A 27,068-nucleotide genomic window follows, 5' to 3' on the forward strand; every position below is an offset into this window, starting at 1 on the left:
TCCTAAAGTGATTTCCATAAAAGTGCCTCCCGCGGCCGAATCTAAAAGATTTCTAGAAGCAAAATTCAATCCGGCATAAATTTTTGTATAATCATCCACAAATTCAAACCATGAGTAGGGTAGTTACGTATCATTAATTTCATTCTCTCCCAAGCTTGTGCAACATGTTCATGATCAAGTTGCTTAAAGTTCATAATATCGTTTCTAAGAGAGATGATCTTAGCGGGAGGGAAATACTTAGAGATAAAAGCATCTTTGCACTTGTTCCAAGAATCAATACTATTTTTGGGCAAAGACGAAAACCAAGCTTTAGCACGATCTCTAAGTGGAAAAGGAAAAGCTTCAATTTAACGACATCATTATCGACATCTTTTTTCTTTTGCATATCACATAAATCAACGAAGCTATTTAGATGAGTAGCGGCATCTTCACTAGGAAGGCCGGCGAATGATCTTTCATAACAAGATTCAACAACGCAGTATTAATTTCACAAGATTCAGCATCGGTAAGAGGAGCAATCGGAGTGCTAATAAAATCATTATTGTTGGTATTGGTGAAGTCACACAATTTAGTATTATATTGAGCCATCGCGACAAACAAGCAAACTAGCACACGAGCAGACAAGAGCAAACGGGCAAAAGAGGCAAATAGAGAGGGAGGATAGAGAGAGAGGGCAAATAAAATGGCAAGGGTGAAGTGGGGGAGAGGAAAACGAGAGGCAAATGGCAAATAATGTAATGCGAGAGATAGGGATTGTGATGGGTACTTGGTATGTTGACTTTTTGTGTAGACTCCCCGGCAACGGCGCCAAAAATCCTTCTTGCTACCTATTGAGCTTGCGCTGGTTTTCTCCGAAGAGCAAGGGATGATGCAGCAGAGTAGCATAATTATTTCCCTCAGTTTTTGAGAACCAAGGTATCAATCCAGTAGGAGGCCACGCTCAAGTCCCTCGTACCTGCACAAAACGATAGCTACTCACAACCAACGCGATTAGGGGTTGTCAATCCCTTCACGGTCACTTACGAGAGTAAGATCTGATAGATATAATATTTTTGGTATTTTTGGTGTAAAGATGCAAAGTGAAAAGTAAAGGCAAAGTAAAAAAGAAAAGCAAGATTAAAGTGATGGAGATTGATATGATGAGAATAGACCCGGGGGCCATAGGTTTCACTAGTGGCTTCTCTCAAGAGCATAAGTATTCTACGGTGGGTGAACAAATTACTATTGAGCAATTGACAGAATTGAGCATAGTTATGAGAATATCTTGGCATGATCATGTATATAGGCATCACGTCCGTGACAAGTAGACCGAAACGATTCTGCATCTACTACTATTACTCCACTCATGGACCGCTATCCAGCATGCATCTAGAGTATTAAGTTAAAACAGAGTAACGCCTTAAGCAAGATGACATGATGTAGAGAGATAAATTCATGCAATATGAAATAAACCCCATCTTGTTATCCTCGATGGCAATGATACAATATGTGCCTTGTTGCCCCTTCTATCACTGGGAAAGAACACCGCAAGATCGAACCCAAAGCTAAGCACTTCTCCCATGGCAAGAACTACCAATCTAGTTGTCCAAACCAAATGGATAATTCAAAGAGACTTGCAACGAAAACCAATCATACATAAAAGAATTCAGAAAAGATTCAAATATTATTCATAGATAGACTTGATCATAAACCCACAATTCATCGATCTCAACAAACACACGGCAAAAAGAGGATTACATCGAATAGATCTCCACAAGTGAGGGGGAGAACTTTGTATTAAGATCCAAAAAGAGAGAAGAAGCCATCTAGCTACTAACTATGGACCAGAAGGTCTGAGGTAAACTACTCACACTTCATCGGAGAGGCTATGATGATGTAGAAGCCCTCCGTGATTACGGCCCTCTCTGGCGGAGCTCCGGAACAGGCCCCAAGATGGGATCTCGTGGATACAGAAAGTTGCGGTGATGGAATTAGGTTTTTGGCTCTGTATCTGATCGTTTGGGGGTACGTATGTATATATAGGAGGAAGAAGTACGTCGGTGGAGCACCGAGGGGCCCACAAGGCAGGGGGCACGCCCCCCACCCTCGTGATCGCCTCTCTGATGCCTTGGCGTAGGGTCCAAGTCTCCTGGATCACGTTCGGTGATAAAATCATATTCCCGAAGGTTTCATTCCGTTTGGACTCCGTTTGATATTCCGTTTCTTCGAAACACTAAAATAGGCAAAAAACAGCAATTCTGGGCTAGGCCTCCGGTTAATAGGTTAGTCCCAAAAATAATATAAAAGTGGAAAATAAAGCCCAATATAGTCCAAAACAGTAGATAATATAGCATGGAGCAATCAAAAATTTTACATACATTGGAGACGTATCAAGAAGCACTCCGGGCCCGTCCAGTTTGGACCGTATACTCGATCGCTCGTGTCAAATACACGGCACCCCCGACAAGCCAGCCAACCACACCAACAGTGAATGTTGGGTGTTCAAGCAGGCCGGCAAGTTAAATGCCGAAAACAAAGATAAGGGGTTACATAGCGATGACGAGGAGGAGCCCCGGCCGCCGAACACCGGAGGACAGAAGGGGTTCCCCCCACAAGTGCGGACGGTGAACATGATATACGCAACCCACATCCCCAAGAGGGAGTGGAAGCGTGCGCTAAGGGACGTATATGCGTTGGAGCCAGTCGCCCCAAAGTTCAACCCATGGTCCTCCTGTCCGATCACCTTCGATCGCAGGGACCACTCCACTAGTATCCGTCATGGCGGATTCGCCGCACTGGTCCTAGACCCAATCATCGACGGATTTCACCTCACTCGACTCCTTATGGACGGCGGCAGCAACCTGAACCTGCTTTATCAGGACACATTGCGCAAAATGGGTATAGACCCCTCAAGGATCAAACCCACAAAAACGACCTTCAAAGGCGTCATACCAGGTGTAGAGGCCCATTGCACAGGCTCAGTCACACTGGAAGTGGTCTTCAGATCCCCGGATAACTTCCGAAGTGAGGAGTTAATCTTCGATATAGTCCCGTTCCGCAGTGGCTATCACGCACTGCTCGGGCGAGCCGCATTTGCGAGATTCAATGCGGTACCACATTATGCATACCTCAAGCTCAAGATGCCAGGACCTCGGGGGGTCATCACAGTCAATGGAAACACAGAGCACTCTCTCTGCACGGAGGAGCACACTGTGGCCCTCGCAGCAGAAGCACAAAGCAGCCTCTTCAGGCAATCCACCGGTTCGGTGATTAAACACACGGACACCATCAAGCAGGCCTGGAGTAATCTGCAACAAGACCGCCTGGCACATTCCGAGATCGCATAGCAATGCGACCCCCACCCCAGTCCCAGCCAAACGGCGAAATCCGTGCCACGCGTACATAATTACGCATTGAAAATACCCTGGGCATAGGTGGGGGGGAACGACTACGGCACGCCCCAAAATGCGGCTCAACCGCACTAGGGGCTTCCCGCTTTGAAACATCGTCCGGCAGTACGATTGCCGGACACATGATACAACAACCAAGGAGGCAGAAAGCTACATCGCACCATGGAAGTCCCAGGTGGTCTCTGATAACGAGTGAAATACCTGCTTTAAATACCATTCCTCAACTTACCCTTGGAGGGGACATGTCAAATAGTCCTACTTTTGCTTATCGCACTACTTGTATCATTCTGCTTCGACGCACCTTTTTGAATAAACAATGCATAGCACTAGACTATTACCGCATTCTCTATTCTTTTTTATATATATGTTCATTCATGACATTCAGCACCCTACACTCTGGTACGGCCAATACGCCACGGGCTTAAGCATACCCTATAATACGGCGTGAGAAGTCCGAACACTTTCGACAGTGCGACACCCTGAACTTATAGCATTATATGCATCAGCTCCGAATCATGTCTTGGGTCAATAGTTGGGTTTTCCCGGCTCCCATTTTTTGGTACCTTACGTTCCGCTATATCGGCTAAGGTAGCACTGGGAGAACTACTGTGATTGTGCCCCGGTTCATCTGGGCAAGCACCTCAGTAGAGAAAGCTAAAACTGACTGTCATGATAAGGCGAGAGCTGGTCGCTGTTCGAGAGGTCTCGAGTACCTAAAGACTTATGCCGCTTAGGGTGAGGAGTCAGCTTTGTCCGGCTTAGGCGTGTATAGCGCCTCGAATTCGGCCTTCCGAATACTAGGGGCTTCGCCAAATTTTAAAATTGTAGACTTCTATGGCTAAGTGAGAGTGATAAAGCATTATAGTCTGATTTCCTTGTTCGTTGTGCTGAGCACCTCCCTCGAAGGACCCATCAATGGGAAAAAGAGTGCTCAGATTTATCCCGAACACCCCAGCACTCGTGGCATCGGGGCAGAAGCCGACGACTGGCCATATCTCAGATTTGATAAATAGCCACACAGAAGGTAATATTTTAAATTCAAACAAGCGTTGCATAGCGCGCATGAACAAGTTTTCATAATACAGGATCACACGAGCAGGTTCATTCAAAAATTACATCCTTCGCACACTCGCCCGCCACAAGACGGGCAGCCTTCAGGACAACCTCATAATACATTTCAGGGTGGCGATGCTCCTTGCCCTGCGGCGGCCCCTCCTTCACTAGCTTCTCGGCGTCCATCTTGGCCCAATGCACCTTCGCACGAGCAAAAGCCCGGCGTGCACCTTCGATGCAGATGGACCGCTTTATGACTTCCAGCCGTGGGTAGGCTTCGACAAGCCGCCTCACCAGGCTGAAATAGCTGTTGGGAAGGGAGTCGCCAGGCCACATCCGGACTATTTGGCCCCTCATGGCCTGTTCGGCCGCCTTGTGTAGCTCGACCAGTTGCTTCAGCTGGTTGCTCACAGGCATCGGGTGTTTGGTCCCAGTATACTGAGACCAGAACAACTTCTCTGTCGAGCTTCCCTCCTTGGCCTGGTAGTACTTTGCGGCATCTGACACGCTGCGGGGCAAATCTGCAATGCTCCTGGAGAGCTCCAGACTCGGGTAAGTAACAAGTAATTTACTTTCACATGCTTTCTTTGCATAATGAATGCCTTACCCGCCGCTATGTTCCTCATCGCCTCAATTTCCTGGAGGGCCTTCTGGGCTTCAGCCTTGGCACGCTTTGTGCTCTTAAGGGCCGCGGCAAGCTCGGACTCTTGCGTCTTCGAGTCAAGCTCCAAAGTCTCGTGCTTCTTCATGAGAGCCTAGAGCTCTTGCTGCACCTCGCCCACCCGTGCCTCCTGTTTCTCCCGCTCGGTGCGCTCCTTGGCCGCTTTGTTTTCGGCCTCGGACAGCGCTTGCTTCAGGGTCGCCACTTCGGTTGTGGCCCCTGGCACATCCATGATGATCCTATCATTTTGCAACCACATCTTATATATATATACATATGTATATATATATATACATAAACACTATTCTGATCACAACCTGACCTGCCCCGCTAGTAGTACGTTGGACTTCCTTGTGAACTAGGTTGAACTTCCGCCAACATTGCCCAAATGGGGCTTGCGATATACCGTTGGAAAGCTATGGACACCAATATCATGACGCAACTTAAATTTTTGGCAAAATATAAGCGGTTTAAGAGCAGTTTTGAAAACCGTTTTTTCTTCACACAAAAAACGTGAATCGTATTTTCAATCGCATATCTAAACCGTTTATCCGAATGAGGCATATAATATGGCGTTGGAAAGCTGCTGCAAAACCGCTCCTTCCACATGTTGAAAGTTTTCTCTAATTCCCTATGGTTAAAGAGTAATTTGAAAAAACGTAAAATTTCTTAAACTGAACAGCTGAGTTCGTTTTTTCGATGTCATTTCTAAACGGCTAATCCAATGGAGGCATATGATACGACGTTGGAAAGCTTATGAAAATGTGCTACTTTTTCATCTTGAAAGTTTTTTTTATAATTTTGAATGGTTTAAGAGTAATTTAGAAAATTGTCCAAGTCCTACCGAGTTCGTATTTTCGAGCTAATTTTTTAACCGTGCTTCCGAATGCAGCAAATGATATAGCGTTGGAAGGCTTGAACAAATGCGAAACTTTTTGGTATGTATTGTTTCTCCCAATTCTTTACGGTTTTAAGTCAGTTTCGAAAATGGCGAAAAACGTATTTTCGCCGTAATTTCTACAAACTTTATCGGAATGGGGCAAATAATATACCTCTGAAAAGCAACGGAAAATGCGGAACTTTTTCATGTTGATAGTTTTCTCTGATTCCTAGCCATTTTCAAGTAATTTCGAAAACGGCGGGATCATTCGTTCTGCCTCTATCGCGAAACAGATTCTTCGAAAATGCACCGCGTGAAGAACCTGAACTTCTCGGCGCGTGTACCTGATCTTCACTTTGTTTTTCACGTGATTTTTTTCCTAGGTTTCCATCCACTGCTCGTAACTCTCCATCCACTCACCGGAATTGAGCAAGTGATATACCGGTGGAAAGCTGTTGTAAGCACATAACTTTCCCCTGTTGATCGTTTTTTCATACTCGCGATGGTTTTAAAAGTTTTTCATCTAAAATTCATTCAGCATAGTAGTTGAACTTCATGCTGTTTTCACGTTGAACTTCTGTGACGTATTTTTGTTTATAATTTTCTCATCCATTTCGTCAGTGCTACACAAATGATATTCCTTTTGTACGAACCCCTCTCACAAAATTTTTTTAACTTTCTCCGACCGAGGACTTGAACTTACACAAATGATATTCCCTGTCGTTTTGAAGTAATTAGAGAAATGACGAGATCATGATTTTTGCCTTCATTGCGAATGGAAACGCACTTCATGAAGTAATTAAACTTCTCGGGCATGTCTGTTTGAACCTCACTCTGTTTTTTATGAGCTATTTTTTGCACTGCATGAAGTAGTTGAACTTCTAGGGCATGTCTAGTTGAACTTCACTCTGTTTCACTCTATTGTATTTGTCTTCTATGAAATACACACCATGTAGTGCGTGAACTTTTGGTTGTTATCACTTTGAACTTCTCTCTGGTTTGAGAGAATTATTTTAAAACACAAAAAACAACATATTTTTTATGTATTTTGGACATCTAAATATACGGTGAACCTCTCTCACACGAATTTTTTGAACTTCTCCTCACCGAGCACTTGAACTTCTAGCAACCATTTTTTTCGTTTATGAGTTGTTTTTAAAAGTGCAAAAAATGGCGTTGTGTTTTTTATATTTTGAATAGGTAAATCCTAGGTTTTAATAAACTCCGAACTTCTCTGTTATTTCAATATGAACTTCACCTTTTTATATTTTGAGTAAAGAATTGTATTCGATTTTTATACTGAAAAATCGAACATGTAAATAAAAGGTGAACCTCTCTCGCAAGAACTTTTGAACTTCCCCGGACAGAACACTTGAACTTCTTTCAACAAACCTTTTAAGCTTTCATTTTTCTATACTTTTATTCTCACCTGAAATGTATACCTCGCAGTACTTGACCTTCTCGTAGTTTTCTCTATGAACTTCTCGTTATTTTAATATGAACTTATATTTATTTGAAAAATAGAAAAAATAATTTTTTCAAACCCTTTTTTAGTTTTTCCTTTTTTTAAATTTGAACTTCCTCATTTTATTCTTCAGTAACGAGAAAAATTGAGGTTTTTATATACTACGAACTTCTCTATTATTTTAAATTGAACTTATTTAGTCCTATTCTTAAAAAATATATTTTTAAATAAGCATCAAACTTTTTTTAAATTGAACTTCATACTTTTATTTTTCCTAGAAACAAAAATAATTTAAGTTTTTCGTATACATCAAACTACTCCTTTATTTTAATTTGACCTTCTTCATTTTATTCTTTGGTAACAAGGAAAACTTGACTTTTTTTATAAATATTGAACTTCTCTATTTTTCTAAATTGGACTTCTTGGTTTATTTCTGTTAATAACGGAAATACCCTTATTTTTGTAGGAAATGTTTGAACCGATTCGTTAGGAAAGTCAAGTCGGCCATCGCTAGAAGGTCACAAGTTGTTGTTGATCCATAGGAGCACCAAATCGTCGCTAGAGAAGGAAGAGTGGTGTGTTGTCATCGTCACTAGGGCGGGTTACTAAGTTGAACACCCTAACTTTTCTTTTTATGTTCTACAGAATGCAAGTGTGAATAACTTGACAACATGATGTACAAAGAGTGCCACGATTCCAGAAAATATACTTAACATACTTTTGACCTTCACGAATAAAACATTTTGACCTCCAGCCCCTTTTTTGGTTCCAACAACCGCCTAAACTAGGCAAAAACATATAATTATTTTTTGTTGTAGCTGAACTGATACACCAGGCAAAGCCGGCCTGCAACAGTGGCCAATTTTTTAGATACATAAACAGAAAACATCTGTTTTATGCACTGGAGTTTTGCTGTAGACACCTGAATATTTTTTTTCCTTTTGCACAAACTACTATATGAAGAATCATCACATTTCATAAAGGTCATTTAACCAAAAGATTGTGGGCACACAGACTCGCAAACGGGAGGTGCACCATATTTTTTAGGAACACCAAACTTGAGTTATAGTGGAAAGAAAGAATCATAAACTAAAGAGTATACTGATCAAAGTGTTTTACGTACACACAAGAGTCCGTAAGCTTTTCAGATAACAACATGTTGCCGTAGAAGTTATCTAATCAATTATGAAGTTTAAGAAATGAAAAACAAGAGAGGAAAAACATGTCTGCATATACTAAAAAACATCTCTGAACCTTCACATCCACATCACTCTGAACTTCAGTGCTCCTTCAAACCGCAAACTTTTTCTTGGTACACATATGTGACCTTATCCCTGTCTATTCATTTGAACTTCTATTCAAGACAAAAAATTCTAGCAAAAAACCATTGAAGCAACATACTCTTTGACCATTTTCTACTAAGTAGCTATACTGATGCATTCTTTTTCCATTTTCTCTGACTCTTCAAATTTGTGCCTACAAGAACAATACAAGGACTAAACTGACAGAATTAGAGTGTCAGTACTAAACGAAAGTTGTAGAATGATCCACCGCATGAGCAGAAGAAGAACCAGGGAAGCTCATCGCGTGTTGGCGTATCCACCGGTTGATGAAGAAATGAGCATAACATGAATTTGCTAATGGAGTGAAACACTAATACAGCTAAACATATAATGGAGTAGATACAGATGAACTTCAGACACTGTCTACCCATGCTGCCATCATAGTGGAGAGAGAAGGGAAATGGTGCTCGGTGGATGCGCTGATGGAGCAGAGTGCTGGAGCGCTGGAGGAAGGTGCGGCATAGCAGAGGGCAGGTCACACCAGAAGGGAGGGCAGGTCGTGCCAGGGCAAAGGAAAGTTCGCACCCAAGAGGTGAACGTCTCTCACAGAGTGGCAGACGGGAGGGAAGGCCATGAATGGCGGCATGCCCTCTGCTACATCGAGCGAAGGTGGTTTGCGTCGCTGGAGGTTGGGCGGGGAGGCGCCCGTGCCCGGGGCAGATCAGCGAGGAGGAGCTGAGCGATGTCGGGGGCAGCCTAGGTCCCAGGGGAGGCGCGGCGGCGTACCAGAGGTAGGTGACGGGGTCGCGCGCCGGCGCTTCATGGTGACAGGCGGCGTCGGGGTCGCACGCCGGTGCTTGGTGGCGGCAGGTGGTAGTGGGATCAGTCCCGGGCGGATCTGGGGGAAGGAGGAGGTCCGGTGGCCAGTTCCGGGGGCGAGCGAGGCCGCAGCTCCGGTTGCCGCCGACCCAACGGGATCCGCCCGCGCGGTGAAGTTCATGTAGTGAGGATGAACCGGTCAGAGGGACCAATGAACCGATTGGCGGGGCGAGGGCGGCGGCGATGGTGGTGTCGGCGGGGCCGAGCGGTTGGCGGCCCGACGGCGGATGTGGATGGGGGGCGGGGAAGGTGGGGATCGGGCCGGGACGGGGATCGTGGGGGAGTGGTCAGCGGGTGGGTGGAAATGGTTTTTTTGCGTCCACTGTACCGATTCGAAAGTTCGGGAATAGCCCCTCCAGCCCTATATAGGGCGCGCTGTGATCCATATATATATCTAAGTATTACTTACCTTTGTTATCCTCGAGCTGCCTCTTGGTAAGGCCAAGCTCTTTCTCGAATCGCTCGAGGTTCTGCTTCAGTGCGGCAGAGGTCAGCAGTGAAGCCTGCATACGCATACAGACATACTTATATTAGACTCCTGCAAATATTATTCGATCCTCTATTCGGCTTTTCTTTATGAACACCAAACAGAGCATCAGGGGCTACTATCTATGCGGTAATATTTTCCTATATTTTAAATACTTACCTCAAAGCCCGCTCTTGGCGGACTGAACCTTCTTGATCACCGCACTCATAATAGTGCGGTGCTCTTCGTCGATGGAAGCGCCGCGAAGCACTCCTAGCATGTTGTCTGGTGCCTCTGGATGGATAGAGGTCACCGGCACGGGAGGCTTGCCCCTCTTGGAAGGGGGCCACCTACCGGAGTCTGGAACCACTGGAGGTTCTGGCGCGGTGTTCGGCTGAGGGCCGAACTTGGAGCCCTTGGGAGTCTTGCTCCCTTTGCGCCTGGAGTCCGGAAGGTCGCCTTGAGGTGCCTCCAGGACTATATCCCCCCAGCTCGGTGCCCCTTGAGACAATACCTCGACATTGTCCGTAGGGCGAGGAGAGGAGGCGGTTGGAAGTGACTCACTATTCATATCCGACGAGTCCAAGGAACCGCCCGACGAGGATACGTCGATACAGGCTCGGGGTGGACTGGATGATCATATTCGGCGTTAGGAAAAGTAGTGCAATAAAAGTATGCTATGAGTTACTCTGGTATCCGAATACTTACGACTTCACCAAGGGCTTGGCCCTGAGTAACCACTCGTCTTCGCTGACGGCGGCGGTGGTGGAACAGTCCAGAAGGAGAGTCCTTCCCTTCTTGGACCCTTCGGCCTCCCCGGTTGGGGCGGCCTTCCTTTTCTTGTCTCCCCCGGCTGGAGGGGGAGAATCTTAATCTTCCTCCTCCTCGTTTTCACGGGAGGAGTGCGTCTCTGAGTTATCCGATGATGAGTCCGATACCACCTGGCGCCGGGAACTCTTTCGGGTTCCCATGGCCTTCTTCTTGATCTTCTTCTCCGGCACCTCATAAGGAGCTGGGGTCCGCATCTCCGTCAGTTGAGCGTCTGCAGGGACTTCGGGCAGAGGGGCCGGGCAGTCAATCTGCTCCGATGTCTCCACCCAGTCCTGTCAAAGGCATGGGAGCTCAGATCCCGCACGTGGTTAAACTATAGAAAATAAATACCCTACGAGATGTACAGAATTTACCGGATTCGCAGGGCGTGTCGCACTTAGCCCGCGGTCCTCGGTAAGGGGAGGGGGGACCTCGACGCCCTTGAACAGCACCTTCCAGACGTCCTTATGCGTCATGTCGAAAAACTCGCGTAGAGTCTGGTGCTGGGCCGGGTCGAACTCCCATAAGTTGAAAGCCCGTTGTTGACACGGGAGGATCCGACGGAAGAGCATGACTTGTACTATGATGAAAAGCTTGAGTTTCTTGCCTATCATGTTCTGGATACACTTCTGGAGTCCGTCCAGCTCCACCGATGAGCCCCAGGACAGGCCCTTCTCCTTCCAGGAAGTAAGTCGAGTGGGGATTCTGGATCAAAACTCAGGGGCCGCCACCCAGTTGGTGTCGCGCGGCTCGGTGATGTAGAACCACCCCGATTCCCACCCCTTTATGGTCTCCACGTAGGAGCCCTTGAGCCATGTAATGTTGGGTGTTTTGCCCACCATGGCTCTGCCGCATTCTGCTTGTTGGCCGCCTACTACCTTCGGTTTGACATTGAAGGTCTTCAGCCACATGCCGAAGTGGGGCCGGACGCGGAGGAAAGCCTCGCACACGACGATGAACGCCGAGATGTTGAGGATGAAATTCGGGGCCAGATCATGGAAGTCCAGCCCATAATAGAACATAAGGCCACAGACGAATGGATGGAGGGGAAACCCCAATCCGCAGACGAAGTGGGTCAGGAAAACCACCCTTTCATAAGGTTCCAGGGTAGGGATGATCTACCTCGCGGCTGGCAGCCAGTGCGCGATATCCGCGGCTAAGTATCCGGCCCCGCGTAGATTTTTGATGTCTCCCTCCATGACAAAGGAGACTCTCCACTTGCCTCCCGCTCCGGACATGTTTGGAGAGGGTTGAGGAGAAGGATGTGGACTTGGGCGCTGGAGCTCGAGTGCACGAGAATGGATGAGCAAGGAGGAAGAATGTGTGGGTAGAAAAAGGTGAACCCTTATCCCTTTATAAGGGCGGACGAAACTATGCGCCCCCACCAGCCTGGTAAAACTCGCTTATCCCCCAAGCGCCGTAATTGATGGAGCGGTTGGGTTACCCACGTCCGTATTGATGGGAATCCCGTGATAAGGGGACAAGATCTCTGCTTCGACAAGACATGCCAAGGGAACCGCCTCGCGAAACATGCTGAGGTTGCACTACTAGGGAAAAGCCTAGCAGCAACGCAGGTTTTCGGCCTTTTAGTAGCGCGGGGGCCGGCGCTACTAATAAGGCGCTACAGCTAACGTATAGCAGTAGCGCTGGTCCACCCGCGCTATTGCTACACAAGGGTTGCAGCAGCGCTCTTAAAGGAACATCGCTGCTGCTAATAGCTATAGCGTGCTTCCCCTGTGCGCGCTACTGCTACAACCGCGCTGCTGCTAACTTTTCTCCACTCGCTACTGCTAATTTTAGTAGTTTTTTCTTTTTTTCGGCATATTTGTTTTGTATTTGAACAGGCTTTATAGAAGAATCTTTAGCACATACAAATGTCGTCATGATACACATACAAATGCCTGCAAGACCACAAATGTAATCATAGCATATACATACAAATAGTCTCGTCATAATCATCATCCAACACAAAGTGGTATCTTGTCATCATCTCGAAAATAGCGATACATGCAAGTCTCGAATTCTTGCAACTACAACATCATCCATCTAAACAAAGGTATACGCGAGAAGAGCTATCACTATGAGTGAGAGCGGAACTATGCAATACATGAGATGGCGGTTACGAGTCCTCTCTCGCACTAGCGTGAACCTCAAGTAACTAGCTTCTCCTTCTTGTCTGCTTTTGAAGCCTTTATGGCTGGCGTCCGAGAACCCATTCACTTGCGCCTGACACTCACGCCACTCGTTGTACACCCCCGGAACCTTCCCTTTGTACACGACATAGCAGTTCCATCTCGCCATCAAGAAACTAGGTACCTGTTAGAGATGCATGTTCATGAAGAGGATGTACAATCATATATATGCAACAAAATATACTAGAGAACACCGAAAAAGAAAGGGTTAGCAACTAGATGCAACATACAGTACGCAAATTAATTAACTAGAGGTACGCAGGTCATCGTACGCAAACTAACAAAGTAGCGTTACGCAAGTTCGGCAGGGATCGTGGACAGCACAAAGTTGCATCGCTACAAATAGTATACAAGTTCAACCGACACATATCATCATCATCGGCATCATAAATCACTAGAAGTTCCATCCTTCCATATCATCGAGGATGGACCCTAGCTTCTTGAATGGCGTGAGGTCTAGACGTTGCATGGCTATGCGAGTTCGGACGTCAGCTCGCGATATAGGGTCGTGGTGGAACATCCCCTTCTCATCGACGACTTCTTTCATGATGATCGTCGCAATGTCGCTTTGGATGCGAAAGAAGTCATCTCTAAGTTTATAATCCGCTTCTCCATGAGATTCTAGCCACTTGTGGATATGATCGATAAGGACGGCGTGGGAGACTTGCGGATAAAGAACGATAATGACGGCGCGCCCATTGCTGCGAGGAAAAGACACCTCAAATTATTCCCCATAGAGAGAGAAGGAATGATTGAAATGTATGAAAGGGTTGTTCGAAACTGACTTACTTTGGATGATAAGGCACGAGGACAATTTCGGCATGACCTTTGCTAAAAAATGGACATATCGAGCGCCTGAAATTCACCGGAACGAAAATGAATCAACATTCCGGCGTAACATAGGCAACTCGGATCATTTACCAAAACATGACATGTCCAAAACATGACATATCCACATATCACATGTCCAGTTCAAATTTGCATATAAATTCAGCAAATTTTGAAACCTATCTAAATTCATAACTAAATAGATAACCTAATTAACATAACTAAAACCTAAGTAAATTAACCCTGGCTAGCACAGAGAGAGAGGGGGTGGTTTACAGAGGGTGCAGGGCAAGGAGGCAAGCCCGACGACGGCCGAGGTTGGGAGCGGAGGAAGCAGAGGAGGGAGGCGAGGGCTGACGGGTCGGGGGCGAGCGCCGGCGCCGGGGGCGAGCGCGCCTGGGTCAGGGGCGGCGGGGTCGGGGGCGAGCGCGCCGGGGTCGGGCGTGGCGGGGTCGGGGGCGAGCGCGCCGAGGTCGGGGGCGGGCGCGGCGGTGCGACGGGGCCGGGGAAGAGAGAGCGGGGATTTGGGGGAAAAGAGGCGGGATGAAGTAGGGAGAGGGAGAATTTTGGGTTAAGTGGACGTAGCAGTAGCGCGTTTACAAAAATCGCTACTACTATTACGAGCAGCCATAGCGATTTTCTACGGAAATCGCTACTGCTACCTTGACTAGCTGTAGCTCTTTTTCACTAAAGCGCTACTGCTATAACCAGTTTCCCTTTTTTCTTTTCCTCAGCATAATAGGAACATATATATTACATCATTGGACCCTTGCATAATAATGGCTAAGTGTGTATACAAAATAGGAACATATATATATTACATCATTGGACCCATGCATAATAATGGCTAATTAAGTGTGTATACAAAATAGGAACATATATATATATTACATCATTTGACCGATTCCTCGGCGCTGACGTTTTCGTTTTTGAGTCAGCTTCTTTCCCTTCTTGTTCGTCGAAGAATTATTGAGCCCCTCATTGTGACTTTGCCTTTTCCATGGAGTACGATTTTTCTTTGGTAATGTAGTATTGATTCTTCTTTTGACATATACTTCATCATCATCGTCATCTTCCCTCATTGGGTTGCCGTACTGATCATAGTCTTCCTCGTTGGCGACTCCATCCATTCCAATGATGTTTCTTTTGCCTTTCCTCACGACAACACGACTGGGATTGCATGGGTCGGTTATGAAGAAGCATTGTGTCACGTGCTTAGCGTGTACCCATGGCTCGTTTTTTGCGATAGCGTTCACGGTAGCGCTCTTGGCGTGGGTATAGTCATGGTAGTGAAAATCCAGCTTTCTCTTTCAACATTCTTAGCCCATCTGACAGGGAACATCGTCGTGTTGTGCAGTCCAGAGTAGTCAAGCTCCCAGATCTCCTCGACCCTTCCATAAAATCGTTCAGTTGCGCCGTTGTCGCTCCGGTCATGCATTCCATCATCACCCCCGAGTTCTGATATTCATCACTGTCCATATCTTTGGCCTCCATGTAGAACGTGTATCCGTTGATATCATATGCCTGATAGGTTACAAGGTTGGGCGAGGGGCCATGTGCTAAGGCGTATATGAGCAATCCGTCCTTAGAGCCCTCCTCCGGGGGATTAGCAATAATATGCTCTTTGAACCAATGCAGGAAAGTGGAGTTGTGCTCTCTAGTAACTTCGGCGTCCGTCCTGCATACCCCCCGGTCACGATACTTCTTTGCGATAATTTCTTTGTGCAGTGCCACGAAAGGATCTACCACGTCTAGGTGTTGTAGCACTACCAAGTTTGCTTTGTCAAAGTCGCTGCGTCGATCTGAGTATGCCACGTGCAGTTCCCTGCGACCGTTGCAGTGACCTTCTCCTTCGAGCCTCCCATCGTGCTTGTTAACGGGTAAACCAACACTAACACCAGGCGGCTGGTCTGCGCCATATAGAAAATTCTCATAGAAAGAGATGCACTCTTGTGTCAAATAGCCCTGGACGATGCTTCCATCCGGATGGGACATGTTACGAACGAATCCTTTGATGATCCCATTCATCCTCTCAAACGGCATCATGTTGTGCAGGAATGACGGCCCCAGGTCTATTATGTCATCCACAATACAGACACACAGATGCACCATCACGTCAAAGAACGCGGGCGGGAAGTACATCTCAAGCTCATTCAGTATCACAACGATCTCTTCCTGTAGCCTTCGGAGCTGCTTCACACTGATCGACTTTCGAGAGATGACGTCGAAAAAGTTGCAGAGACCAATAAGCGTGTCACGGACGTGCTTGTCCATTATCCCTCTAAGGGTAACAAGTAATATCTACGTCATCATCACATGACAGTCATGAGACTTCATCCCGCTGAACCTTTTCTTGTCCGTGTCTAGATATCTACTTATCTTGCCACAGTAACCGGAACTAACTTTGACTCCGGTAAGGCACTTAAAGAATTGATTGATCTCAGCCTGACTTAAGGTGAAGCAAGAAGGGGGGCAATAATCCTCATTCTTTATTTTCTTGCCCTTCTTCTCCCGTGCCTTTGTCTCCGTCTCTGTCTCGTCTGACACGCCCCCGGGCGGCATGTGCAGATCTTCCCTGATTTTCAAATATTGCAAGTCTTTTCTTGCCTTCGGCCCATCCTTGGTCTTATCCGGCATGTTCATCAGTGTTGCGAGCAAGCTCTCAAGGACATTCTTACAGATATGCATTTGATCAAGGCAATGAGGTGTATGGAGTTTGTGCCAGTACTCCAAGTCCCAGAACACAGACCTCGTCTTCCATACCTTCAGCAGCGGCTCCGGCGCCTTTCTCATCATCTTTCCCGGCGCGGGGCACTCCTTCCAGTTTTTCAACAGCTCATCGATTTCGGCACCGCTCCGCTTACGTGGAGGTCCTCGATGCTCAGCGTGACCATTGAATAGATCTCCATGGTTTCTCCACGGGTCGTCCTGTTTGAGCCATCTTCGATGCCCCATGTACACGATTTTCCCAGACCTGCCATCTTTCCTTGACGTTAGCTGCTGAGATGTCGTATCATCCATGCACCGCGTGCATCCGCAATATCCATGGCACAGCTGGCCTGCCACATATCCGTAACCAAGATAGTCGTGCACTGTCGTGATCAGCACGGCTCTCATGTTGAAATACTCGCCTTTGCTGGCATCCCATGTCTTGGCCGGTGTTTTCCATAACGTGTCTAAATCCTCCTGAAGTAGCCCCAGATACAAATTAATATTAGTTCCTGGTTGTTTCGGCCCTTGAATAAGCATGCTCATGTGAATGTACTTCGATTTCATGCACAACCAGGGGGGAGGTTGTACATCCATACAAACACGGGCCATGTGCTATGGTTGGTGCTCTGGTTGCCAAACGGATTCATGCCATCGGTACACGCGCCGAGCATGATGTTCCTTGGATCACATTCAAAATACTGATAGAAGTTGTTCAACACTCTCCACTGGCTTCCATCCTTGACGTGTCTCAGCTTCGGATCATCTCCATCGTCGGGCTTCTTCCTCTCCGCGTGCCAGCGCATTAGCTTTGCTTCCTTGGGATCTACAAAATACCTCTGGAGACGGGGAGTGATCGGTAAGTACCATACCACTTTCTGGGGACATTTCTTCCCGGCCTTCTTGTATCGAGAAGCATTGCACACCGGACAACTTGTTTTTTCCGCGTGCTCCTTCCGATAAATTATGCAATCGTTGATGCATGCATGGTATCTAACGTGTGGCAGATCAAGAGGGCACACGATCTTCTTGGCCTCATCAACACTACTAGGACATAGATTACCCTCGGGAAGAACATCCTTTAGGTACTTGAGATTCTCATCAAGGCTAGTGTCAGTCCATTTGTTTTTAGCCTTCGTCTTCAGCAGTTGGAGCGTGAAACTCAAGCGGGTCACCTCAGGATTGCAACCATCATACAATGGAGTGTTCGAGTCTACCACCAGCTGCTCCAGCTTAGCCTCCTCTCTAGAAGCAGCTCTCTCAGTACTCGTCTCCTTGCGAAGCAATGCTTGAACATGAGGGTCCCGCATGATTGAACTTAGTATCGACGAACTCTGCTGCGTGGAGTCCATGTCGTTCTCTCCGCTGCCATGTCTGTCCCCTTCTCCGCCACCATGTCCGACCTCTTCCTCACCGCCATTATCGATCATCTCTTCGTCTTACCCCGTGTCATCATTGCCTGCCCCGTCGGCATCCTCAACATCGTCATCCTCATCTTCAGTTATCCACCGAGTATAGCCATCCATGAAACCAGTCATGAGCAGGTGCGCTTCGACACAACCATCGATATGGGGGTCAAGCCAAACTATTCCTTTGCATTTTTGACACGGACATAAAACCTCTGTCAGGTTATTTTCCTTCATGTCCTGCACCGCCGACCGCAACCACCTGTCGACCATCGTTCCACTGACCATCGTCAACTCTGCACGATAATAATAAACAAATTGATTATAAAAATGCGTGCATTCATCAAAGTCATACAAAAATTCGGCATGACCTTCCTTAAAAATAGGACATATATAGATCTAGAGTTTGCCCGAAATTCACCGAAACGGAAATAAATCGACATCTCGGCAAAACATAGGCAACTCAAATGCACAATTTGGCGTCAACTCATGCCACACACACAATTTCCATAAAAATATCACACACACATGCATAAACATATTTCCATTTTGCAAAAGCATGAAATATTAATCACACCTCTATCTCGAGATCAAGCACACGGTGGAGATGATGATGTAGGGAGGTCAAAAGTGCACAAAGCTCTTCTTGACAAAGAAAGATCTAGTTAGGGGGCAAATAGGTCACTTAACTAAATGCTACATCTACCTAGCTAGCTAATTTGGGAGGAGACAACTTCAACTAGTGGAGGGGGAGGAAAAAGAGAAAGGAGATGAATTAATGGAGGTGGTGTAGTTATAGCTAGGAGTAATGAAGAGAGAGAAAGGTAGGTAGAAGAGGGAGAGTAATGGGGGGAGAAGTATTGAGGAAGAAGAAGAGTGAGAGAGGGAGGATGTGGGAGGTAGGGGAAAGGGAGGAGAGGAGATGGGGAGGGGAAGGTGGAAAAGGTGGTGGGTGCTGCATCTTAGCAGTAGCGCGGGAGAGAAAGCGCACTGCTGCTAAGAGCGTAGCAACAGCGCCCTTTCCTGTCACTCGCTACTGCTAAATGGGCCAACCCTGTGCACAATTTCAAAATTAGCAGTAGCGAGGTGAAAAAAAAAGCACGCTGCTACTATGGGCTCCCTGGCGCCGCGCTACTGGTAAACTTATGTCGTTGTGTACTTTCGGTGGATTTTTGTAGCAGCGCGGTTTAAGCGTCACGCGCTACTGCTAAGTTTGCACCAGTAGCGAGCTTCCCGTAGCCGCGCTGCTCCTACTTAGCAGCAGCGCCTGTTTTTATGCCGCGCTGCTGCTAAGATTCTGTGTATAAGGTTTTCCCTAGTAGTGTTGGTTGTGAAAAATGATTCGAATGGTGACCTGGCTGTGGTGTGATGTCACACTGCAGAATGCATCGGCAGATTAGATTTTTGAAAATATTATTCTCTCTACGGTTGTATGTGGAACTTGTTTTGCAGAGTCGGACACGATCCTCGTGTTCAAAATCTTCTATGAAGTATTCGGAGGAGAATCCGCCTTGCAATGTCGATGACAATCTGAGCACCGTACTCATCGTCATTGAAGCCTGGTTCAGGGGCTACTGAGGGAGTCCTGGATTAGGGGGTATCCGGACAGCCGGATTATATCCTTTGGCCTGACTGTTGGACTATGAAGATACAAGATTGAAGACTTCGTCCCGTGTCTGGATGGGACTCTCCTTGGCGTGGAAGGCAATCTTGGCAATACGGATATATAGATCTCCTTCCTTGTAACCGACTCTATGTAACCCTAGCCCCCTCCGGTGTCTATATAAACCGGAGGGTTTAGTCCGTAGGACCAAGGACAACAATCATACCATAGGCTAGCTTCTAGGGTTTAGCCTCTTCGATCTCATGGTAGATCAACTCTTGTAATACTCATATCATCAAGATCAATCAAGCAGGAGTAGGGTTTTACCTCCATCGAGAGGGCCCGAACCTGGGTAAAAACATCGTGTCCCCTGTCTCCTTTTACCATCCGCCTAGACGCACAGTTCAGGACCCCCTACCCGAGATCCGCTGGTTTTGACACCGATAAGGGCGAATAAAACGGCAAGGGTGGAGTGGGGGAGAGAAAAACGAGAGGCAAATGGCAAATAATGTAATGCGGAGGATAAGAGTTGTGATGGGTACTTGGTATGTCTTGACTTGGCATAGATCTCCCCAGCAACGGCGCCAGAAATCCTTCTTGCTACCTCTTGAGCACTATGTTGGTTTTCCCTTGAAGAGGAAAGGGTGATGCAATAAAGCAGCGTAAGTATTTCCCTCAATTTTTGAGAACCAAGGTATCAATCCAGTAGGAGACCTCGTACCTACACAAACAAATAAGAACCTTGCAACCAACGCGATAAAGGGGTTGTCAATCCCTTCAAGGCCACTTGCAAGAGTGAGATCTAATAGAGATGATAATAATAAGATAAATATTTTTGGTATTTTTTTGATATAGATTGAAAGTAAAGATTGCAGAATAAAATAGATTGGAAACTTATATGATGGAAAATAGACCCGGGGGCCATAGGTTTCACTAGTGGCTTCTCTCAACAAAGTATAAGTATTACGGTGGGTGAACAAATTACTGTCGAGCAATTGATAGAAAAGTGAATAATTATGAGAATATCTAGGTATGATCATGTATATAGGCATCACGTCCGTGACAAGTAGACCGACTCCTGCCTGCATCTACTACTATTACTCCACACATCGACCGCTATCCAGCATGCATCTAGAGTATTAAGTTCATAAGAACAGAGTAACGCCTTAAGCAAGATGACATGATGTAGAGTGATAAACTCATGCAATATGATATAAACCCCATCTTTTTATCCTCGTTGGCAACAATACATTACGTGTTGTTTCCCTTTTTGTCACTAGGATCGAGCACCACAAGATTGAACCCAAAGCTAAGCACTTCTCCCATTGCAAGAAAGATCAATCTGAAGGAAATATGCCCTAGAGGCAATAATAAAGTTATTATTTATTTCCTTATTTCATGATAAATTTTTATTATTCATGCTAGAATTGTATTAACCGGAAACATAATACATGTGTGAATACATAGACAAACAGAGTGCACTAGTATGCCTCTACTTGACTAGCTCGTTGAATCAAAGATGGTTAAGTTTCCTAGCCATAGACATGAGTTGTCATTTAATTAACGGGGTCACATCATTAGAGAATGATGTGATTGACTTGACCCATTCCGTTAGCATAGCACTTGATCGTTTAGTTTGTTGCTATTGCTTTCTTCATGACTTATACATGTTCCTATGACTATGAGATTATGCAACTCCCGTTTACCGGAGGAACATTTTGTGTGCTACCAAATGTCACAATGTAACTGGGTGATTATAAAGGTGCTCTACAAGTGTCTCCAAAGGTACTTGTTGGGTTGGCGTATTTTGAGATTAGGACTTGTCACTCCGATTGTCGGAGAGGTATCTCTGGGCCCTCTCGGTAATGCACATCAATTAAGCCTTGCAAGCATTTCAACTAATGAGTTAGTTGCGGGATGATGTATTACGGAACGAGTAAAGAGACTTGCCGGTAACGAGATTGAACTAGGTATTGAGATACCGACGATCAAATCTCGGGCAAGTAACATACCGATGACAAAGGGAACAACCTATGTTGTTATGCGGTCTGACCGATAAAGATCTTCGTAGAATATGTAGGAGCCAATATGGGCATCCAGGTACCGCTATTGGTTATTGACCAGAGAGGTGTCTCCGTCATGTCTACATAGTTCTCGAACCCGTAGGGTCCGCACGCTTAATGTTCGTTGATGATATAGTACTATGAGTTATGTATGTTGGTGAGCGAATGTTGTTCGGAGTTCCGGATAAGATCACAGACATGACGAGGAACTCCGGAATGGTCCGGAGATAAAGATTGATATAGGGATAATAGTGTTTGACTCGGGAAGGGTTCCGGAATTCACCGGAAGGCGTTCCGGATGTTTCTCAAAATGTATGGGTACGAGAACACTTTATTTGGGCCAAAGGGGAAAGCCCACAAGGCTTTTGGAAAGCGCAAAAGGAAGTTTTGCGGAATCCAGGGGCCAGACGCCAGGGTCCCTGGCATCTGGGTCCAGACGCCGGGAACCCTGGCGTCTGGCCCTGGAGTCAGAGGAGGACTCTTGCCTTTTGGGTGAAACCGACTTTGTGGAGGCTTTTACTCGAAGTTTCGACCCCAAGGCTCAACATATAAATAGAGGGGTAGGGCTAGCAACCAAGACACATCAAGAAACACCAAGTCGTGTGCCGGCAACCCCATCCCCTCTAGTTTATCCTCCGTCATAGTTTTCGTAGTGCTTAGGCGAAGCCCTGCGGAGATTGTTTTCACCAACACCGTCACCATGTAGTCGTGCTGCCGAAACTCATCTACTACTTCGCCCCTCTTGCTGGATCGAGAAGGCGAGGACGTCACCGAGCTGAACGTGTGCAGAACTCGGAGGTTTCGTGCTTTCAGTACTTGGATCGGTCGGATCGTGAAGACGTACGACTACATCAACCGCGTTGATATAACGCTTCCATGAACGGTCTACGAGGGTACGTAGACAATGCTGTCCCCTCTCGTTGCTATGCATCACCATGATCCTATGTGTGCGTAGGAACTTTTTTGAAATTACTACATTCCCCAACACAATCTAGTAGGCCAAACCAAACTGATAATTCGAAGAGACTTGCGAAGATAAACCAATCATACATAAAAGAATTCAGAGAATATTTAAATATTGTTCATAGATAAACTTGATCATAAACCCACAATTCATCGGATCTCGACAAACACACCGCAAAAGAAGATTACATCGAATAGATCTCCAAGAGAATCGAGGAGAACTTTGTATTAAGATCCAAAGAGAGAGAAGAAGCCATCTAGCTACTAGCTATGGACCCGAAGGTCTGAGGTAAACTACTCACACATCATCGGAGGGCCATGGAGTTAATGTAGAGGCCCTCCATGATCAATGCCCCCTCCGGCGGAGCTCCGAAAAGGCCCCAAGATGGGATCTCTTGGTTACAGAAGGTTGCGTCCGTGGAAATAGGGCTTCATGGTGCTCCTGGATGTTTTCGGGGTATGTCAATATATATATGAGGAAGAAGTAGGTCGGTGGAGCAACGAGGGGCCCATGAGGGTGGAGGCCGCGCCCAGGGGGGTAGGCACGCCCTCCTGCCTCGTGGCCTCCTCAATTGTTTCTTGACGTCCACTCCAAGTCCCCTGGATCACGTTTGTTCCAAAAATCACGCTCCCGAAGGTTTCATTCCGTTTGGACTCCGGTTGATATTCCTTTTCTACGAAACACTGAAATAGGCAAAAAACAGCAATTTGGGCTGGGCCTCCGGTTAATGGGTTAGTCCCAAAAATAATATAAAAGTGTAAAATAAAGCCCATTAACATCCAAAACAGATAATATAATAGCATGGAACAATCAAAAATTATAGATACGTTGGAGACGTATCACCACCCATCTATTCCTCTACCGATCATCGTTGTTATATGAACTGTTGCACCAGCCATAGCCGCAGTCACCCACCTCCGATCCCTCTCTACTCTCCGCAACACTCCCACCATGGCTTTCTCGTACTACAAAGCTCTCTGGGACGGACTTATGACGGACCAGAAGAAGAAAATGGACACCATTGCTGTCGGAGAATGACGACGCCCCAATGGAGGGCGCGGTCGATGATGAGCCGACGCCACCCTCCTTGTCTGTGCCACCCTCTTCCTCCTCCGTGCCACCCTTAATGAGGCCCGTGCCCATTACATGGAAATTATGTGGGAGGAGTATTTCCGGAAATCGCAGGCCGACGCCTCCTACCACCTCCTGCTCCTCTAGGAGCACCAGCAGGCAGAGGAAAAGCTTAGCGCCGACAGGACTATTGCACCGGACGCAGAGCTGCTCGAGTCCTACTGTTTTTCCTGCGAGATCCACCTCGCCTGCTAGTGATACCACTAGTGTTAGGAGGAACTGGAGGCCGCCAACAAGGAGTTTAACAAGGCGGAGGACATCGCCGGCTCCAGCGATGCCGCACCCCACCGACACGACCACGAAGCCGGCACGTTCGCGGATGCAACCCGAACAACGAAGAGTAGGGCATGATGGGTCGCTGCCGCTCGCCTCCCCTCCCGTTGAAGCCAAGCTTGGTAGGCTCAATATCGTCGACCGATTAGCCACTTCGCAGCAACGTGGAGGAGGATAGATTCACTATCCAGGGCTCCGGATGCCGAGGTTACAGAGGTGGCGCTGGAGAGCGCTGAGGCGGAACTGGGGAAGGAAAAGCATCAGTTCTCGGGGCTAATGGCCAAACACAGGGAACGGGATCCGGCGATAATAGATTAGGCAAATTAATAATATCCGCAGAGCCAAAGGAGCACCGCTTTTAGTTAAAGTAAGTGCGAAATATAATGAAATCCGTCATGTTTATATGGAATCCATCATGTTTATCTGAAATCCAAACGTGTTTGAACAAATATTGTTCGGTTAGTTTGAATTGTTGTCCAAATGTATGTAGGCAGCGTTGGATGGCCGCCTCTCGCATCCATGTCTACGGACTGGTTCCCCATTGGAGATGCCCTTACTCTGGATCTGATTTATTGGTCCACCTCGGATTTAGTGTCAAACTTTAACCATGAAATTAACAAATAAAATATAGTTTGTATGTCAATAAAAAACTATACGATGTAGATCATACGTTATTGGTTATATAGACACTGCTACCACGGCGCGGAATCTCAGTTGATCACCGAAGCAAGCAAGCGAAGATGGTGCACGCCGCAACGGCCGAGCGCTTCAGCAGTGTGTTCGCCTCCTTCGACCGCGACGCCGATGGCAGGATCTCGGTAGCGGAGCTGCGGCTGTGCATGAAGGCGGTGGTGGGCAAGGATGTGTATGCACAGGATGCCGAGGTGCTCGTGGCATCGGCCGACGTTGATAGATACCGACTGCTGGACGAGCAGGAGTTCCTCCGACTGGTGCCGCGGCCGGAGACAGAAGAGGAGGAAGAGCGGTGCCGGGGACTGAGGGAGGCATTCGCGATGTACGAGGTGAAGGGCAAAGGGTGTATCACGCGAGCGAGTCTGATGCGAATGCTCGCCAGGCTGGGGTCCGAGGAGGGCATCGAGGAGTGCTGCGCCAGGATCCGCAGGTTTGCTCTGAATGGAGATGGAGTAGTTGCATTGATGAGTTCAAGCCTTCAAGGTCATGATGGGTGTGTAGCAGTGTCTCCATTGGTCACCAGTTTACTGATCCTTTGTATTTAGTACTCCCTTAATCTCAAAATAAGGGCGTGTTTGGTTGCCTGCATATGCTCCAGCCTGGCCCGCGCGGGAAGAAATTGGCCCACTTGGTTGCCTGCGTTTACTCTGCGGCCCACATGGCACGAAACTTAAAGTGGCTCCAAGCTAGGCCCATGGGAAACGCCCGAATCGGCAGTAGCTCACGAGCCTAGCTCGGGCGACGCAGGGGAGGGCGATGCGCTTCTCTCCTCGTGCGAGCAGGGAGATGGCGCGAGCTCACCCGCGTTGCTGAAAAATCGCCGGAAGGATTTCGGCTCAACTCCCGCCGATTCCGCCCCTATTTCGCCCCCTGCCTCACCACCACAACTCCCGTCACCATTCTCCCTCCCTTCAAGCTTTCCCGTCGACACGCATCGGCACCGACGAGTAGGTAAGCGGCGCATCTTCATCGGCCGGCGGTCCTTCACCGGCCGGCGGTGATCTTCTACGACTGCCCCCCCCTCGTCCTCGAGATGCAGCCATGGCCTCTGTGAGTTCAATCTCCCTTTCACTCTGTTCCTTCTAGCAATATCTGAGCTGCAGCTAGGGTTTGATCTAGATGCATGGTTGATTAGTGGTCTGATCTATGAGCTCATATGCTTGATTGCTATGCTACAGTTGCAATTTGTGATAGGGTTAGATGTTCAGGCATGTGGTCGGCTAGACTAGTGATACGTCTCCAACGTATCTACTTTTCAAAACACTTTTGCCCTTGTTTTGGACTCTAAATTGCATGATTTGAACGGAACTAACCCGGACTGACGCTGTTTTTAGCAGAATTACCATGGTGTTATTTATGTGCAGGAGCTAACGTTCTCGGAATGACCTGAAACTTCAAGAAGCCACTTTTCAGAAAATAAGAATAATACCTGCCAAAGATGAAGGCCAGGGGGCCCATCACCATGCCACGAGGGTGGGGGGCGCGCCCCCCTACCTCGTGGGCCCCCTGTTGCGTCTCCGACTCCAACTCCACCTCCATATGTTGAGTTTCGATGAGAAAAAATCATAGAGAAGAAATCATCGCATTTTACGATACGGAGCCGCCGCCAAGCCCTAAAACCTCTTGGAATGGCTGATCTGGAGTCCGTTCGGGGCTCCGGAGAGGGGAATCCGTCGCCATCGTCATCATCAACCATCCTCCATCACCAATTTCATGATGCTCACCGTCATGCGTGAGTAATTCCATCATAGGCTTGCTGGACGGTGATGGGTTGGATGGGATCTATCATGTAATCGAGTTAGTTTTGGTAGGGTTTGATCCCTAGTGTCCACTATGTTCTAAGATTCATGTTGATATGACTTTGCTATGCTTAATGCTTGTCACTAGGGCCTGAGTGCCATGATTTCAGATCTGAACCTATTATGTTTTCATCAATATATGAGTGTTCTTGATCCTATCTTGCAAGTCTATAGTCACCTATTATGTGTTATGATCCGTTAACCCCGAAGTGACAATAATCGAGATACTTACCAGTGATGACCGTAGTTTGAGGAGTTAATGTATTCACTATGTGTTAATGCTTTGTTCCGGTACTCTATTAAAAGGAGGCCGTAATATCCCTTAGTTTCCGTAAGGACCCCGCTGCCACGGGAGGGTAGGACAAAAGATGTCATGCAAGTTTTTTTCCATAAGCACGTATGACTATATTCGGAATACATGCCTACATTATATCAATGAACTGGAGCTAGTTCTGTGTCACCCTAGGTTATGACTGTTACATGATGAACCGCATCTGGCATAATTCTCTATCACCGATCCA

The 27,068-nt window shown here is 47.0% G+C and overlaps 1 protein-coding gene across 1 annotated transcript; it reads left to right on the forward strand.

Annotated features, from left to right (window-relative positions):
• The first annotated feature begins 24,795 nt into the window (after positions 1–24,795).
• On the forward strand, positions 24,796–25,293 carry LOC125547263 (putative calcium-binding protein CML19). Its single transcript, XM_048711210.1, has one exon. It carries the CDS (start codon positions 24,796–24,798, stop codon positions 25,291–25,293), a length of 498 nt encoding a protein of 165 aa, XP_048567167.1.
• The last annotated feature ends 1,775 nt before the right edge of the window (positions 25,294–27,068 follow it).

Source organism: Triticum urartu, chromosome 3 (genome assembly GCF_003073215.2).
Source record: "Triticum urartu cultivar G1812 chromosome 3, Tu2.1, whole genome shotgun sequence".
NCBI lineage: Eukaryota > Viridiplantae > Streptophyta > Magnoliopsida > Poales > Poaceae > Triticum > Triticum urartu.

Coding starts and splice junctions, on each gene's coding strand:
- LOC125547263 (XM_048711210.1), top strand. CDS start 24,796: ATGGTGCACGCCGCAACGGCCGAGCGCTTCAGCAGTGTGTTCGCCTCC.